The 18,673-nt window shown below is 39.3% G+C and overlaps 1 protein-coding gene across 5 annotated transcripts in view; it reads left to right on the plus strand.

Annotated features, from left to right (window-relative positions):
- The first annotated feature begins 260 nt into the window (after positions 1-260).
- Positions 261-18,673, plus strand: part of EDA (ectodysplasin A) — a 402,767-nt gene continuing 384,354 nt past the window's right edge. For 2 of the 5 annotated variants that reach the window (XM_058714263.1, XM_058714260.1), the window contains exon 1: positions 261-823. In XM_058714263.1, coding sequence (XP_058570246.1) covers positions 431-823 — 393 coding nt within the window. In that variant the 5' untranslated portion in view covers positions 261-430. The remainder of the gene's footprint in view (positions 824-18,673) is intronic. The other 3 variants (XM_058714258.1, XM_058714261.1, XM_058714259.1) reach the window with 2 other exon arrangements.

Genomic DNA, 18,673 nt, shown 5'->3' on the forward strand with positions numbered 1-18,673 from the left:
GGCGCAAGCGGGAAGAGCTGGGTGGGGCCGTCCGGCTGAGGCGAACCCACACGCCCCCAGGCCCCGCCCCGTGTCTGGAGGCCCTGGGTGGAATGGCAGGGGGCGGGGCGCCAAGGCTTGGCGGGTCGGTGGTTGGGCGTCTGGGCAGCCGCTTGGGAGATGGGGCGGGGTTGGCCTCGGCCTCCTCCCTCATTTTCCCCGCGGGCCGAGCCGCCCCTCTCCCGCCCCTCCTCCTCCCTTTCCCACCCCTCGGAGTGGAGCTGCACATGCGGCAGCTCCCAGCTCGGTCCCGCCCAGCCTCCGTTGCACTGGAACGGGTCCCTACAGCCTCCAGCCGATGGCAGGGCGGTAGCCGCCTGTCAGGGGTCCTGAACGGCTGAGGAAGACGCTGCGGCTCCTGGGCCTCAGAGAGTGGGTGTCTCCGGAGGCCATGGGCTACCCCGAGGTAGAGCGCAGGGAACCTCTGCCCATGGCAGCGCCGCGGGAACGGGGAAGCCAGGGCTGCGGCTGTCGCGGGGCCCCTGCCCGGGCGGGCGAAGGGAACAGCTGCCGGCTCTTCCTGGGTTTCTTTGGCCTCTCGCTGGCCCTTCACCTGCTGACGTTGTGCTGCTACCTGGAGTTGCGCTCCGAGTTGCGGCGGGAACGGGGAGCCGAGTCCCGCCTTGGCTCCAGCACCCCTGGCACCTCTGGCACCCTGAGCAGCCCCAGTGGCCTCGACCCTGATGGTCCCATCACCCGCCACTTCGGGCAGCCACCACCGCAGCAGCAGCCTCTGGAACCGGGCGAAACCACACTCCCCCCACACTCCCAGGACGAGCACCAGGTGAGTCACCTAGTGGGGCGGCGGCGGCGGAGGCCCCCTCCCCTTGTGCTCAGGGCGGGGGCCCTTCTCCACAGGGCCCTGAGGAGGACTCTGCCACCTCCAGCCAAGTTGTAGGGCCGGACTGGGGAGGGGGCAGGCGAGCAGGGGAGAGGTCGCCCCGGGGTAGGCTGTCCTGGGTCCGGGTCTAGCTCACCCAGACTCTTAGGACCCCTGGACTTGGGAGCCCTGGCTGGCGCCCGCCGCCCCCAGCCATGGGCTGCCGCGGGGAAAGTTGGCGGCTCTCCCGGCCGCGGAGGTGCGGGCGCTGCCCCTCTGGCGGACTAACGGCCCCTCTGCTCCTGGTGAGATTTTCTGCCTGCGGTGCTTGTTTTTTCGTGTCCAGAGCTGATGCCAGCACTAGCAGGCTCTCCTTTGGAGTTGGAGCTGTAAACAGCTGTAATAACTGCTCCACAGTTGAAATAACTTTTAATCGCATTTTCAGCGCGGGTCCTTGTGCGCTGACCAGAACTTGGGCTTGTTCACACTTACCTGCAATTTGAGACTGATTGTCCTCCGTGTTCTAGTGAGGATCAGCGCCCCTGTGGAATTCTGGTAGAACTATGCCATCTTGCTAGACAACTTCTGAACAGCAATTTAAAAAATCTATGGAAATAAAACTCACCCTTTGCATGCCGGTTCTGACTCTTTTTGGGGGGTTAGGTAGGGTGAGTGTGAAGGCTGTTAACCACTGCTAGTTTGAGAACAGGAGTCTATTGATTGGAATAATTAGGAGTAATCTTTCAAGACCAGTTATTGTTTTGTTTGTTTTGCAATCTTTATGGTGTTTGCGCCCTTGTTAGCTAACTATTAGCTTTGGTGTTTGTCGTCTACATTTTCAGCTCTTAATTCAAGTAAATTTAGTGCATTTAAAATAAGTTTTCTCCTCACTGCCATATTTTGTCATGTGAAATTTAAAAGAAGTAAGGATCCAAGAATCCTTTTGAGGTGGTTAGAAAATAACTGAATTTATTTTGGGAAAGAGGGCAAGTTGTGCAAATGAGTTTCTTGAAGTGAGGGACCCAGGGTTTCTATATTTACTACCACATCATTGTCATACTCTGTAAACATTATTTGTGCTATTATTTGTGGTATTTTGACCATGCATCCAAAGCTGGCATCACATTCATGATAAAACTGTAATGTTAGGATGGGCCATATATTCTACATTGTGTATTATAAAGTTACCCTGAACCTAAAAATGTCTTGCTAGCACACTCCAACTTATATAACAGTTTATCAAAGAAGAGAATCAATAGACATGCTTCTCATACTTGAAACTTTAAACTCTGTAGCTAAATGGTAATTAACTAGGATTCTGGCTTCCTTTATCCATCTCCCGCCCCCACAGCGCCCAGTGGAAATACTTAGCAGCTGAACATTGATATTCTGTGAAAAGATAAAGGAATTGAACTTCCTTTCCTTAGTCAAATGGTAGCCAAAGCCTTTTGGTATTTAGGATGGATAGACCTATGTTTATATATTGAGGATTAGCAGGACAGCTGTGCTCTAGGGCTTCTGTGATAGTGTGGGACTCTTACAGGTCTATAATGGCATTTAGTCACCTTGTCCTTCACATGGCACTTCAAATAGTTCTGTCTAGGTTTAAATACAGATCCCTATTTTCTGTCCTTTATTTCTGTTTTAATCTTTTTTGAGCAGTAGCAACAAGCATACTGGCTCTTTACATTTGCTGGCATCGATTGGAGTCAGAGATTTTTAGAATTGTGAGGGGCTATATAAGTCCATTTTGTTTGATCCCCTTGAATAGCACATAGGCCCTGCAGGGGGTGGGGGGCAGTGATTTGTCCAAGGTCATACAACTCTGGTCACTGGTAAAAGGGAGGTTGGTTTCTTGACTCCCAGTACAGTGCCTGTTCCCCTGTAGCATATAATTCCTGGAGCCTTTTTGAGGAAAGCGGGGTGGAGCTCCATAGTACCATTCTTGCCATGTACAGAGCTCAGATTTATATCATTTTCTTTTACTCCACCTATATTTTGGTCAGACTAAATTTAACATGTATTCCTTACTCTTCTTAAACTTTACTTTCAGGAGAATTGAAGTATAATTTAAAGAAATTTTAGCCCAGATTCAAATTATGTTTCTTTTGAGGGTGTTAGTTTTAGTATACCCACCTCTCCCCCGCAAAAAAGGCAAAAAGTTGATTAGCTATTAGAGTTAAACTGATACTGCTACATCTTGGGTAAAATTGCTAGTACCCTGGTGCACCCTCTGCTGGCTTTGCGGGGACATTTAATTGCAATATCTGCTGACAGTCAAGATTCTAAGTTGTGCTGACATTCTGATTCATAAACAAGGAAGTAAACAGCCTTGTGGGATTTGGCCACGTAGGTCATATTTTTATATTTTAGTTTTTCAACACAAACAGCTGCTCTTACAGAAACTCTTACATGGAGAGGAAGAAAGATAAAAATATACACCCTTTAATGGGCAGAACATTCAGGTTTCTCACCAGCTTATTTGCAAGGAGTAAAGACAAACTGATGAGAATAAATTACAGAAAGACCAAGTGGGCAAAACAGAGGCACTTCATTGTATAAGGTCATGCACACCTATTCATCTTTATGAGATGATAGGGTCAGTTATGACTCAAGAAAGGGATCTAGAGATCACTGAGGAGGTTTGCTTGTATCCCTCAATTAAAAAATTTTTAAAACAAGAGGGGCACCTGGGTGGCTCAGTCGGTTAAGCCTCTGACTCTTGATTTTGGCTCAGGTCATGATCTCACAGGTTCATGGGATAGAGCCCGGCGTTGGGCTCTGTGCTGACAGTGCAGAGCCTGCTAGGGATTCTCTTTGTCTTTCCCTCTGCTCCTCTCCCCTGCTCATTCTCTCTCAAGAATAAATAAATAAACATTAAAAAAAAACTTTTAAAACAAGATACAGAAGGAAATTAGGGCAGTTGGGATACATAACAGAGAGATCAGCAAAATTCTCCAACGGAATTGTTAGAAAAGCCTCCCCAGTGGAGACGTTGCTAATGATAAAAAGTGAGAGGGTCACTTCAGACCTTTTAGAATCATAACTCTCTCCTTTAGCTGGAGTAATCAAGGAATACCTATAGATTTATCTGGCTATTCACAGGAGATGATATGAAGATCTAGGTACATCTCATTTTCTGAGTTAGACAGTACACAATATGATTGTTAGAGTAAAATAAAAATAAAAATCATTATTGATCATTTTGTGAAGAAGTTGCCCCAGTTGTGATTGTGGTCCCCAAAGTGAGTAATATGGTGGGCAGCATCAGTAAGGGTGTTGAAAATAATGACAAAACAAAACCATTATCTTTTCTATGTAAAAGAACAAAAAGTGGATTTGGATCCATAATCATATAGGAAATTCTGACGGTCACTTCTCAAGAAAAACCTAACAGCTGATAAAAGTCTCCAGAAACCCAATCTCACGGTCCATGAGCTCGAGTCCCACGTCAGGCTCTGTGCTGACATCTCAGAGCCTGGAGCCTGCTTTGGATTCTGTGTCTCCCTCTCTCTCTGCCCCTCCCCTGCTCACCCTCTGTCTCTCTTTGTCTCTCTCTCTCAAAAAATAAACATTAAAAAAAATTTAAATTATAGCCATGCTGGCAGATGGGTTTGTAATACTATCTCATTGTAATTTTAATTGACATTTCTCAGAAGACTAATGAAGTTGTACTCTTTTTCAAAGGTTTATTATCTATTTGGATAACTTCTTCTGTGAAGTGTCTCTACAAGTATTTTGTGCATTTTTAAAAATCAGGTTGTTTGTCCTTTTCCTATAGATTTGTAGGAATTCTTTATATACTCTGGCTATGGACCGTTTTTGCACTTTTTATATTGCAAACCCTTCCCACATCTCTTCAGTATTCTTTGAGGAACAGACGTTTTAAATTTTCATGTGTCTAGTTTTTCAGTATTTTCTTTTATGACTAATGTTTTTTGTGTTTCATTTAAATAGTATTTTCCTACCTTGAGATCATGTAGGTATTTTTTTCATGTTATCTTCTAGGCGCTTTATGTATTTTGCCATTCACATTTAGATCTACAGTCCATCTGGAATTGATTTATGTGTATGATGAGATATAGGGGCCAAGCTTTATCTTTTCAACTGACCCAGGCCATTTATTTATAAGGAATGTCTTTTTCTTTGCTTCTTTACAGTATCACCTTTGTCGTAAATTGTCTGCATATGTGTGAGATTGTTTCTGAACTGTTCTGTTCTGTTAGTCTATTTGTCATTGTAATCATACTATAGTCTTAATTACTGGACTTTATAATAAGCTCTTGATATCTGGTAAAGCAAGTCCTTCCACCTTTTTCCTCTTCTTTAAAAATATCTTGGATGTTCTTGGCCCTTGGCATTTCTCTATATATTTTAGAACCAGCTCATCATATTCCACAAAAAGAGAATAATTTTAAAGGGGATGATGTCAGCAAGATGGTAGATTAGGAAGTCCTGAGCCTTTCTCCCCGCCAACACACTAATTTAGTAATGATTCAAGAAAAAATTCCCTTTGTGAGAAATTCAGGGACTAATTGAAAGGCTCCTATATTTGGGGTGAACATGAAACTAGATTCCCTGAAGCCAACAGGGAGATTTGGGACACCCTCTTGCCAGAGTATCTGCCACCAGCTCAATACCATATGATAAGGAAGAAACCCCCTAGCTTCAGCATCTCCCAGTGGAGGGAAGAGGTTGGTTCACTTGTCCAGCACTCCCAAGTTTTCTGAGGACTGGCTTCGGTCTTGCCAATCTTGAAACTCTGAGGGGCGTGCCTCAGAGAAAACAGACAGTGTCATGGGCTGGTAGATATCATGGATCATCCCTCCTGCTGAGCACAGAGCAAGAAGACAAAAAATCCCAGCTCTCAATATTTCCCTGGGGAAGAAAGTTTATTTTTGCATCTGGTGCTCCAACTTCTCCAGGGTTTCCCAAAGAACTGGCATCTGACTTGTCAGTCTAGGAACTTAGGGTTCTGGCATAGTCTAGTCTTCTGGAGGAGAACAGAAATGATGGCTAGGACTGATAGATACCATAGATCCTCCCACCCTGCTCAACACAGAGTGGGTAGATGAAACATGTCAACTTTCACCTTACTCCTGGAGGTGGAAGAGTTGATATGGGATTCAGTGCCAGAATTTCTCCAGGGCTGCCCAAAGAACTGGCATCTGTCTTGCCAGTCTTGGATCTCTGAGGATCTGTCTTTGTCTAGCTAGCTGAGGGAGAATGGAGATGGCACTTTGGACTGGCAAATGCATTCTGTACAGAGTAAATAGACAAAGACACAGCTGCTTGCTTCTCTTTAAGGAGGGAAAGAATTGATAGAAGCTCCCGAATCTCTGATTGGGCTGCTTGGTGAAGGTCTTCTGTACAAGACCAGTCCATGGAGATTGGGAGAGATGATTGCTTTCTGTAATATTTTGACACCAACACAGAGAGTCAATGAAAATGAAAAATTGGCAAAGATGTTCCACACAAAGGAATATATGTTCAGATACTGACCCTAATGAAACAGTTATGAGATTTACTTGACAAAGAATTCAAAATAACTCTTATAAAGATGTTCACTAAGATCAAGAGAACAGTGCATAAAATGAAAATTCTAACAAAGAGATAGAAAATATTAAAAAGAACCAAACAAAAGTAATGGAGCTAAAGAACCAAATAATTAAACTGAAAAATTCATGAGCAGGATTCAACAGCAGATTAGATAAAGCAGAATAAAGGATCAGTGAAATAAGATTGGTCTTTGGAAATAATTCAGTCCATGGAACAAAAAGAAAAAAAAAGAAAAGAAAAATACTGAAAAAGCATATGGGACTTAAGTGATACCGTCAAGTAGACCATTATTGGCATTAGGGGAGTCCCAAAAGGCGTAGAGAGAGAGAAAAGACCAAAAGCTTAGTCAAAGGAATAATGGCTGAAAACTTTCCAAATGTGGAGAAGGAAATGGATGACCAAATTCAAGAAGCCCAAAGAATACTAAGTAAATAAACCCAGAAAATCCACACCAAGGCACATTATAGTCAAATTGTCAAAAGTCAAAAACAAAATTTTGAAAGCCTCAAAAGAAAACCAACTTACCATGTACAAAGGAACTCCCCTTAAGAACATCAGCAAACTTTTCAGCAGAAATTTTGCAGACCACAAGGGAGTGGGATAATATATTCAAAGTGCTGAAGAGCAGAAAACTGCCAACTAAGAATACAATACCTGTCAAAACTTTTCTTAAAAAATAAGAACAGATACAGACATTCTTAGACAAACAAAAGCTGAGGAAATTCATCATCACTAGCTAGACCTGACTTACATGAAATGCTACAGGGAGTTGTATTAACTTGAAATGAAAGGACACCAAAGAGCTATGTGATAGCATGAGAAAGTATGAAACTTATTGGTGAAAGTAAATATATAGACCCATACAGAATACTGTATTACTGAATGGAAGAGGATAAATCACTTTTATTTCTAGTGTAAAAGTTAAATGGTAGGAGTATTGAAAATAACTCTAAAATATGTTAAAAGATACACAATATGAATAGATGTAGAATGTGACAAAAATAATAAATTATGTATGTGAAATAAGTTTGAGTGTAGAGTTTTTTTTTTTTTTTTAATTTTTTTTTTCAACGTTTTTTATTTATTTTTGGGACAGAGAGAGACAGAGCATGAACGGGGGAGGGGCAGAGAGAGAGGGAGGCACAGAAGCGGAAACAGGCTCCAGGCTCCGAGCCATCAGCCCAGAGCCTGACGCGGGGCTCGAACTCACGGACCGCGAGATCGCGACCTGGCTGAAGTCGGACGCTTAACCGACTGCGCCACCCAGGCGCCCCGAGTGTAGAGTTTTTATATGCAATTGAACTTAAGTTATTAGGCTAAAATAGACTTAATATTTTATGTAAGCCCCAAGGTAACCATGAAAAAATACCTATAGAAGTTACACACACACAAAAGAAATAAATCAAAGAATATCAATACAAAAAACAATAAAATACAAAGGAAGAGAGCAAAAGGGGAAATAAAAGAATCTCAAGACTAACAAATAACAACTAACAAAATAGCAATGGTAAATCCTTCACTATCAAAAATTACTTCAAATGTAATAGGCAAAAATCTCTTCCAATCGAAGTCATATAGTGGCTGAATGGATAAAAGCAAGACCCAGTCATGCTTTCCACCAGAAACTCTCTTTAGGTTCAAGGACACAGATATAGACTAAACATAAAATAATAGAAAAATCATATGGTATTTGTCTTTCTCTGACTTATTTCACTTAGTGTGATACTCTTTAGCTCCATCCTTGTCATTGCAAATGATTTCACTTGTGTGTGGAATTTAAGAAACAAATGAACAGAGAAAAAAAGATAAACCAAAAACAGACTCTTTCTTTAAATCTTTATTTTGAGAGAGAAGGAGAGGGAGAGAGAGAGAATGAGAATGCATATGTGCAAATGGGGGAGGGGGGGAGAAAGAGGGAGGAGAAGAATCCCAAGCTGGCTCTGGGCTGTAAGCGCAGAACCTGACATGGGGGTTGATCCTACAAACTGTGAGATCATGACCTGAGCCTAAATCAAGAGTCGGTGCTTAACCAACTGAGCCACCCAGACATCCCAAGACATTACCAGAAGGGAGATGCGGGGGTAGGGGGGGAGATGAGTAAATTAAGTGAAGGAGATCAATAATACACTTATGGTAAGTATAAAATTTTTGAATCACTATATTGTACACCTGAAACTTAAATAACATTGTATGTTAACTATACTGGAATTAAAATTTTTAAAAAGTAGGATAATTGGCCTAAACACAGGTATATAGGCCAGTTGAACAGAATAGAGATCCTAGAAATAAATCCATGTATATATAGTCAAGTAATCTTTGGGAAGGGTGCCATGAATACACCATGGGGAAAGGATAGTCTCTTCAACAAATAGTGTTGGGAAAACTGGATATTCAGAATATTTTATAGTTCTGTGTAGAACTCTTATACCCCTATCATTAGATTCATTGTAAGGTATTTGATATTTTTTGAAGCTACTTTAAACGATATCTGCAGTTAATGCCATGATCTGTCACCAAAGTCCCCATTCAGAAATGGAAGACTTATTCCTCAACGGCTGAGAGTGCTGCTAGAAGACAGATCTCAACTGACAGGCCCTTTTTGAATTTGTCCTGGTTGAAGAAAACTGTCTCACCCATAGAGATGCCTCCTTTCAGGGTACCCCATATCCAGTTACTGATCAGTTAGGAGGTGGAAAGGCTTGCCCCTTCCCACTAAATCCAGAATACTTTGAAGGACTGTATTAGCTCCAGAGCTCCCTATGGTTTCGGCTAGAGCCTTTTGGGGATTTCTTTTTTCCTTTCTCTTGCCCATATGTTGAACCCTGCAAAAATTAGGAATTAAAAGTCCTGCGTAGTAATCTATGTCTTCCAGTCTGCTTCACAGGAAAAACAACCTGGGACCACATTATCTTAAAATCTCATTTTTAAATTGCTTCTGGCTGATGCTCAGAAACATATTTTTATATATTGTTTGGTGTCCAACATCTTGCTGGATGCATTTATTAATCCTAATAAATTTTCTGTGGATTATTTTGGATTTTCTACATACACTATTACATTTTATGACAAAAGACAGGTTTTATTTTTTTATTGTTTCTTTTCCAATATTTGTACTTTAAATTTTTTTCTTTATTGTACTAGCTTAAGCCTTCAGAACAATGTCAAATAGAATTAGTGATTGTAGGCATCCTTACCCTATTCCCAATCTCAGAGGGAAAAGCTTTTAACATCTTTAGGTATGATGATTATTGTAGTTCTTTTTCTAAAGATAGCCTTTATAAATTTAAAGTTCTGTTTTAGTCCTGGTTTACTAAGATTTTTTAAAATCATAAATGGATATATCATTATATCAATGGCTTTCCTGCATCTATTGAGATAATCATATGATTTTTTTCCTTTATTCAGTTAATGTAGTATTAAACTAACCTTGCACTTGTGGAATAAACACTTTGTCACAATGATTATTCATTTTATATATTGCTAGATTTGGTTTGTTAATATATCACTGAGGGTCTTTCCCTCTATATACATGAGTGAGATTAGCATGTAATTTTCCTTTTGTATCAGGTTTGGATAAAGTTATAATGTTCTTATAAAATTAGTTGGAAGTGGGGCCCCTGAGTGACTCAGTTGGTTAGGCATCCCACTTGAGCTTAGGTTGTGATCTCACCATTCCTGAGTTTGAGCCCTGTGTTCAGGCTCTGTGCTGATAGCTCAGAGCCTGGAGCCTGTTTCAGATTCTGTGTCTCCCCCCACCCCCACCTTTCTCTCTCTCTCTCTTCCCCTCCCCCACACATGTTCTGTCTCTCTCAAAAATAAATAAACATTAAAAAAATTTTAAATTATTTGGAAGTGTTTTTTAAATTTTTTGTCTGTAAGAGTTTATGTAATATTAGTAATATTTCTTCCTTAAATGTTTGGTAAATTGGTGAAACATTTGGGCCTGGAATTTTGGGAGGGAGAAGAGGCGATATTTTATTTGTTTATTTATTATTATTTTTTAATGTTTATTCATTTTTTTGAGAGAGACAGACATGAGCTGGGGAGGGTCAGAGAGAAGAAGACACAGAATCCTAAGGAGGCTCTAGGCTCTGAGCTGTCAGCACAGAGCCCCACATGCCCCCCCCCCCAACTCATGAACAGTGAGGTCATGACCTGAGCTGAACCTGACGCTCAACCGACTGAGCCACCCAGGTGCCCCAAAAGAGGGGAGATTTTAAACTGTACATTTGATAACTCAATAGGTATAAGATTTACAGATATCTTCTTTTTACTTGTGTCAGTTTAAATAAGTTTTTAAAAATGTTTATTTTGAGAGAGACAGAAAATGAATGAGTGGGGGAGGGCCAGAGAGAGAGAGAGAGAGAGAGAGAGAGAGAGAGAGAGAGAGAGAAAACCCCAAGCAGGGTCTGTTCTGTCAGTGCAGAGCCGTACGTGGGGCTTGATCTTATAAACCGTGAAATCATGACCTGAGCAAAAATCAAGAACAGGACACTTAACCAACTGAGCCACCCAGGTGTCCCTAGTAATTTTTATGTTCTAAGAATTTGTTTACTTCAGTAAAAAATTTAAATTTATTCACATGAAGAATTTCGTAATATCCTCACCATCTGTTGTTTAATTGTGGTAAAATACATAACATAATATTTATTATAACCATTTTCAACTGTGTAGGTCAGTGGCATGAAGTCCATTCACAACATTGTGTACCCATTACCACTATTTTCGGAACTCTTTCATCCTCCCAAACAGGAACTCTGTGCCCATTAAATAATAATTCCCTATTCCCTTTTCCCCAGCCCCTGGTAACCTTTATTCTACTTTTTTCCTTTTGAATTTACCTATTCTAGGTACCTCATATAAGCAAAATCATACAGCATTTATTTTATTTTGGTCTTATTTCACTTCACATAAGGTTTTCAGGATTATTTTGATGTTGTCACATAATATCAGAATTGTACTCTTTTTATGGATGAATAATATTTGTGTGTGTGTGTACCATATTTTATCAATTCATTTGTGATGGACACTGGGTTATTTGTACTTTTTGGCTAGTGTGAATAATGTTGCTTTGAATATTGATGTTCAAGTATCTGTTGTAGTCTCTGCTTTTAATTCTTTTGTGTGGAATTGCTGGATTATATGGTAGTTCTGTTGAATTAAGAACTGCTAAATTGTTCTCCACAGTGACTGCATCATTTTATATTACTGGTAATGCACAAGAATTCCAATTTCTTTACATTCTCACTAACACTTATTTTCTATTTTTTAAAATATAATTATCCTAATGTGTAAGAAATCTTTCCTTCTTGTGGTTATTATTGCCTCTTTTAAAAACTTTGTTTTAAATTAATCTTTATAAACAATTTTTTTAAGGGCGCCTGGGTGGCTCAGTCATTAAGCATCTGACTTTGGCTTAGGTCATGATCTCATGGTTTGTGAGTTCCAGTTTCACATCGGGTGAGTTCTAGCCCCGGTTCGGGTGAACCCGCTTTCTCTCTCTCTCTCTCTCTCTCTGTCTCTCTCTCTCTCTCTCTCTCTGTCTCTCTCTCTCTGTCCCTCTGTCCTTTGCTCACCTGCACCCTCTCCATATCTCTCTCTCAAAAAAAAAATAAATAAAATAATAAAAAATACAACCTTTTTAAAAGCTTTCATTTAAATTCCATTAGTTAACACCGTGTAATATTAGATTCAGGTGTAGAATTTAGTGATTCAACACTTACATACAACACCTAGTGCTCATCACAAGTGCACTCTTTAATCCCCATCACCTGTTTAACTCATTCCCCCCCCACCTCCCTTCCAACAACCCTCAGTTCTCTATAGTTAAGGGTCTGTTTCTTGGTTTTCTGTTTCCGCCCCATGTTCGTTTATTTTGTTTCTTAAATTCCACATGTGAGTGAAATCATATGGTGTTTGTCTTCCTTTGACTGACTTAATTTCACTTAGCATAATACTCTCTAGCTCCATCCACATCATTGCAAATAGCAAGATTTCATTTTTTAAATTTATGACTAATATTCCATTGTGTGTGTGTGTGTGTGCGTGTATATATATATATATATATATATATATACACGCACACATACATACCACCTCTTCTTTGTCCATTTATTAGTCAATGGACATTTGGGCTCTTTCCATAATTTGGCTATAGTTGATAATGGTGCTATAAATGTCGGGGTGCATGTATCCCTTCAAATCAGTATTTTTGTATTTTTTAAAGTTTATTTATTTTGAGAGAGAGAGAGAGAGTGCATGAGTTGAGGAGGGGCAGAGAGAGGGGGGAAGATAGAATCCCAAGCAGGCTCCATGCTGTCAGCACAGAGCCTAATGCAGGGCTCAATCCCACAACCCTGGGATCATGACCTGAGCCGAAATCAAGAGTTGGATGCTTAACCAACTGAGCCACCCAGGTGCCCCAGTATTTTTGTATTCTTTGGGTAAATACTTACTAGTGCAATTGCTGGATCATAGGATAGTTCTATTTTAACTTTTGAGGAACCTCCATACTGTTTTCCACAGTGGCTATACCAGTTTGCATATCCACCAACAGTGTGAGAGTGTTCCTTTTTCTCCACATCCTCACCAACACCTGTTGTTTCCTGTGTTAATTTTAGCCATTCTGCCAGATGCGAGCTGATAATCTTATTGTAGTTTTGATTTGTGTTTTTCTGATGATGTATAAATTGATTGAATAAATGTATAAATGGAATCATACAGTATATATTTGAGATTGCCTTTTTTTTCACTTAGTATAATGCCCTTGAGATTCACAATAGTTATGTGTATTAGCAGTTTGTGTACTATAATGTGTTTAAATCATTGAATTCTAATCTGTATGATCTGTAGTTTTTCCCCTTTTCATTTCAGTTTTATTAGCGTGCAGTTTTCTTGGTGGTTTTACCAGAGATTTGTCAATTTTATTAGTTGATCTACACTATGGATTGTTTTCTATTTCATTAATTTCTGCTAATATCTTTTAAATTTTCATATTTCTACTTTTGTTGGCTTTAATTTGGTGATTTAAAAAAACATCTAGGGGGCATCTGAGTGGCTCAGTCAGTTAAGCCTCCAGCTTTTGATTTCAGCACAGGTCATGATTTCATAGTTCGTGAGTTCAAGCCCTGCATTGGGCTCTGTGCTGACAGTGCGAAGCCTGCCTGGGATATTCTCTCTCTGTCTCTCTCTGTCTCTCTGTCTCTCTGTCTCTCTCTCTCCCTCCCTCTCTCTCTCTCTCCCTCCCTCTCTCTCTCTCTCTCTCTCTCCCTCTCTCTCCCTCCCTCCCTCCCCCTCTCCCCTTCCCCTGCTTGCTCTCTCTTGAAATAAATAAGTAAACTTAAAACAATTTTTAAAAATATATCTACTTTCTGCTTTTTTTGAGAGTGAGCGCATGCACCCATGCAAGCTCAAGAGTGAGGGAGGGGCAGAGCTAGAGGGAGACAGAGAGTCTTCAACAGACTCCACCCAGCTTGAAGCCCCAGGCAGGGCTTGATTTCACTACCAGAGATCATGACCTGAGCCGGAATCAAGAGTTCGATGCCTAACTGACTGAACCACCCAGGCACCCCCTAAAAATATCTAGTTTCTTGAGAAGATGCTTAAATCATTCTTTTTTAAAATGTGCATTTTAGGGGCACCTGGGTGTCTCAGTCAATTGAGCGACTTCTACTCTGGTCATGATCTGCCCTTCATGAGTTTGAGCCATGCATAGGGCTCTGTGCTAACAGCTGAGAGCCTGGAGCCTGCTTTAGATTCTGTCTCCCCCTCTCTGTCTCTCCCCTGCTGGCACTCTGTCTCTCAAAAAATATATATATTAATAGCATAAAATAAAATGTTCATTTTAGGGGTGCCTGGGTGGCTCAGTAGGTTGGGCATCAGCTCATGATCTCACAGCTGGTGAGTCTGAGTTCGAGTCCACATGGGGCTTGGCTTTGTGCTGATGGCTCAGAGCCTGGAGCTCTCTTTGGATTCTGTGTTTCTCCCCCTGCCCCTACCCTGCTCATGCTGTGTCTCTTTCTCTCTATCAAAAATAAATAAACATTAAAAAATTTATTAAAATGTGTAGAGTATAAATTTCCCTCTAAGCACAGTTTTAGCATGTTACATAAGTTTTGATTTTGATATGCTATAGTTTTATCATTCAATACAAATAATATTTTCTGTTTTCCATTGTGGTTTATTAGTCATTTTAAGTGTATGTATTGATTTCCAAAGATGATAATTTTCTAGTTATCTTTTTTGTTATTTATTTTTAGCTTAATTCCACTGTGGTTAAAGAACATCTCTATGATTTAAAGTATTTGTTATTAATGGTGACTGTAGTCAGTTTTTATAGATGCTCTGTGTGTACTTGAAAGAATATGTCCTATAGTGTAGTGCTATTTATTTGCCAAACAGGTCAAATTGTGTTCTTTGAATAATTTTTGCCCTCTCTGATTTTTTTTGTTTACTCATTCTATCAGTTGTTGAGATATTTGTGTCAAAAATCTCTCATGATAATTATGTATTTATCCATGTCTTCTTTTAGTTCTGGTAATTTTTGATTCACGTATTTTGAGATTGTGTTATTAGGTGAATACGTATTTAGAACTGTTATATCTTCTGTTGAATTAAACTTATTTTTTTCAAAAATTTTTAATGTTTATTTTTGAGAGAGAGACAGAGAGACAGAGACAGAGTGCAAGTGGGGAAGGGGAAGAGAGAGAGGGAGACACAGAATCCAAAGCAGGCTCCAGGCTCTGAGCTGTCAGCACAGGGCCCGACACAGGACTCGAACCCATGAACAGTGAGATCATGACCTGAGCCAAAGTTGGACATTTAAGTGACTGAGCCACCCAGGCACCCCTGAATTGAACTTTTTATTGTGAAATGTCCCTCTTTATCTGTAGTAATGCTTTTTACCTTAATGTCTACATTGTTTTATATTAATAATGCTACTTTCTTGGGGCGCCTGGGTGGCTCAGTTGGTTGGGCATCCGACTTTGGCTCAGGTCATGATCTCACTGTCCGTGGGTTCAAGCCCCACATCGGGGTCTGTGCTGACAGCTCGGAGCCTGGAGTCTGCTTCGGATTCTGTGTCTCCCTCTCTCTCTGCCCCTCCCCTGCTCAAGTTCTGTCTCTGTCTCTCTCAAAAATCAATAAATATCTTTAAAAAATAATGCTACTTTCTTTTGATCAACTTTTGCATGATATGTCTTCCATCTTTTAAAATTATAACCTTTCCATATGTTTTTTGTTAAAATTTTTTTAATGTTTATTTATTTTTGACAAAGAGAGACAGAGGGGAGAGGGGCAGAGAGAGAGGGAGAGACAGAATCCGAAGCAGGCTCCAGGCTCTGAGCTGTCAGCACAGAGCCCGACGCAGGGCTCAAACTCATGGACCGTGAGATCATGACCTGAGCCGAAGTCGTATGCCCAACTGACTCAGCCTCCCAGGTGCCCCTCATATGTTTTAAATGCATCTCTTATAAATAGATATAGTTTTCCTTTTCAATTTAGTTGATCTAACTGGCACATTTAATCAATTTCAATTTAATTAAATTACTTACATATTTGGCTTTAAATATACCATCATACTATTTGTATTTGTCTTGCCCATCTTAAATGAACATTTTTACTCCATATTGCCTTCTTTTGGATTTTTTTTTACTAATCTTTTTTACTCTTTGTTAATATTGTAGATACATATTTTTACTGTTGTTTTAGTGGATACCCTAAATATTACAACATGCATTTTTTCCTTACAATAGTCTGATATAATTAGTTCTTTGACCTCTTCCTGCACAGTGCAAAGGCCTTAGAATAATTTAACTCCATTTACCCCCTGCCAACTCTATGCTATTGTTTTTTGGTAACCTAATTATGTATATGATTTAAGCTACACAAGACATTGTTATTTTATAGTTAATATTCATTTAGATTTCCCCTATGTTTACCCTTTTCTTATCATTTTTTCTTTCCTTACCAAATTTCAGTCTGAGGTCATTTCCTTCTGCTCTAATAATACCCTTTAACATTCCCTTTAATGTGTATCTACTGCTAATTTTTTCCAGTTTTTGTTTGTCTGAAAATATTTCTTTATTTCACCTCTATTTTTGAAAGAACTTTTTACTGGATATAGAATTATAGGTTAGTTATTTTTCTTTCAAAATTTTGAAGATACCATATCAATGCTAAAAAGCCTTCTATTATGTATTTTGGGAAATCAGCTGAAACTTTTATATTGGCTTTTCTGAAGGTAATGGGTCTTTTTGACCCGCTGATTTTGATATATCTCTTTATTTTTGGGTTTTATTTTTTATGTTTTTGGCTTTTAGAGTTTTTATTTTAATTCCAACTAGGTAATATACAATGTTATATTAGTTTCAGGTGTACAACATAGTGATTCCACAATTCCATACAACACCTAGAGCTCATCACTACATGTGCATTGCTTAATCCCTTTCATCTATCTAACCCATCCCTCCACAATCATCCCCTGGTAACTATCAGTTCTTTATAGTGTAGAGTCTATTTCTTGATTTAGCTTTTTTTCTTTGTTATGCTTCTTAAATTCCACATATGAGTGAAATCAATCATATAGTGTTTTTCTTTGATTTATGTCACCTAGCAATATACTCTAACTCCATTCATGTCATTGCAAATGTCAAGATTTCAATCTTTTACATGGCTGAATAATGTTCCATCTCACAGACATCATTTCTTCATTATCCACTCACCAATCAGTGGACACTTGGACTGCTTCCATAATTTGGTTCTTGTAAGTAATGGCAATGTAAACATAATCGTGCATGAATCCCTTTGAAGTAGTTGTTGAAGAAGTTGTTTTATTCTTTGGGTAAATACCAAATAGTGCAATTGCTGGATCATAGTGTAGTTCCACTTGAAAGTTTTAAGGAACCTTCATACTGGTTTCCAGAGTGGCCATACCAGTTTGCATTCCCACTAATAGTGCATGAGTGTTCCTATTTCTCCACATTCTCACCAGTACCTCTTGTTTCTTGTGTTGTTGATTTTAGCCAGTCTGATAGGTGTGAGGTGATACCTCATTGTAGTTTTGATTTTCATTTCCCTGATGGTAAGTGATAATGAACATTTTTTTCACCTCTTTATTGCCATCTGAATGTCTTTTTCAGAGAAGTGTCTCTTCATGTCTTCTGTCCATATTTTAATTGGATCATTTAGGTTTATTTGGTGTTGACTTCCATAAGTTCTTTATATATTTCAATACTAGCCCTTCACTGGATATATTTGCAAATATCTTCTCCAATTCTGTAGGTTGCCCTTTAGTTTTGCTAATTATTTTCTTCACTGTGCAGGTTTTAATTTTGATATTTTCCCAATAGTTTATTTTTTTAATTTTTTTAATGTTTTATTTATTTTTGAGAGAGAGCCTAATAGTTTATTGTTATTTTTGCTTTTGTTTCCTTTGCCTCAGGAGACATATCTAGAAAAAAGTTGCTATGGACAATGTCAAAGAAGTTGCTGCCTCTATTCTCTTCTAGGATTTTTATGGTTTCAGGTCTCACATTTAGGTCTTTAATTCATTTTGAATCTATTTTTGTGTATGGTATAAGAAAGTGGTCCAGTTTTATTCTTTTGCATTTTACTGTCCTGTTTTCACAGCACCATTTGTTGGAGAGAATGTCTTTATGCCATTGGATATTCCTTCTGCTTTGTCAAAGAATAATTGACCATATAGTTGCCAGTTTATTTCTGGGTTTTCTATTCTCTTCTATTGATTTGTGTCTATTTTTGTGCTAGTACCAAACCGTTTTGATAATTACAGCTTTGTGATATAACTTGAAGTCTGGAGTTAAATGCCTCCAGCTTTGCTTTTCTTTCCCAAGATTGCTTTGGATATTTGGGGTCTTTTGTGGTTCCATACATTTTAGGATTGCTCTAGTTCTGTGAAAAATGCTGTCGGTATTTGGATAGGGATTGAATTAAATGTGTAAATTGCTTTGGGCAGTATAGACATTTTAACAATATTTGTTCTCCCAATTGATGAGAATCAAATGTCTTTCCATTTCCTTGTGTCATCTTCAGTTTCTTTCATCAGTGCTTATAGTTTTCAGAGTATGGGTCTTTCACTCTTTAGTTAGGTTTATTCCTGGGTATCTTACTAATTTTAGTGCAATTTTAAATGGGATTGATTTCTTAATTTCTCTTTTTGCTTCCTCATTACTGGCATATAGAAACGCAACAGATTTCTGTACTTTGATTTTGTATCCTGTGATTTTACTCAATTCA

The sequence above is a fragment of the Neofelis nebulosa genome, chromosome X (genome assembly GCF_028018385.1).
Source record: "Neofelis nebulosa isolate mNeoNeb1 chromosome X, mNeoNeb1.pri, whole genome shotgun sequence".
NCBI lineage: Eukaryota > Metazoa > Chordata > Mammalia > Carnivora > Felidae > Neofelis > Neofelis nebulosa.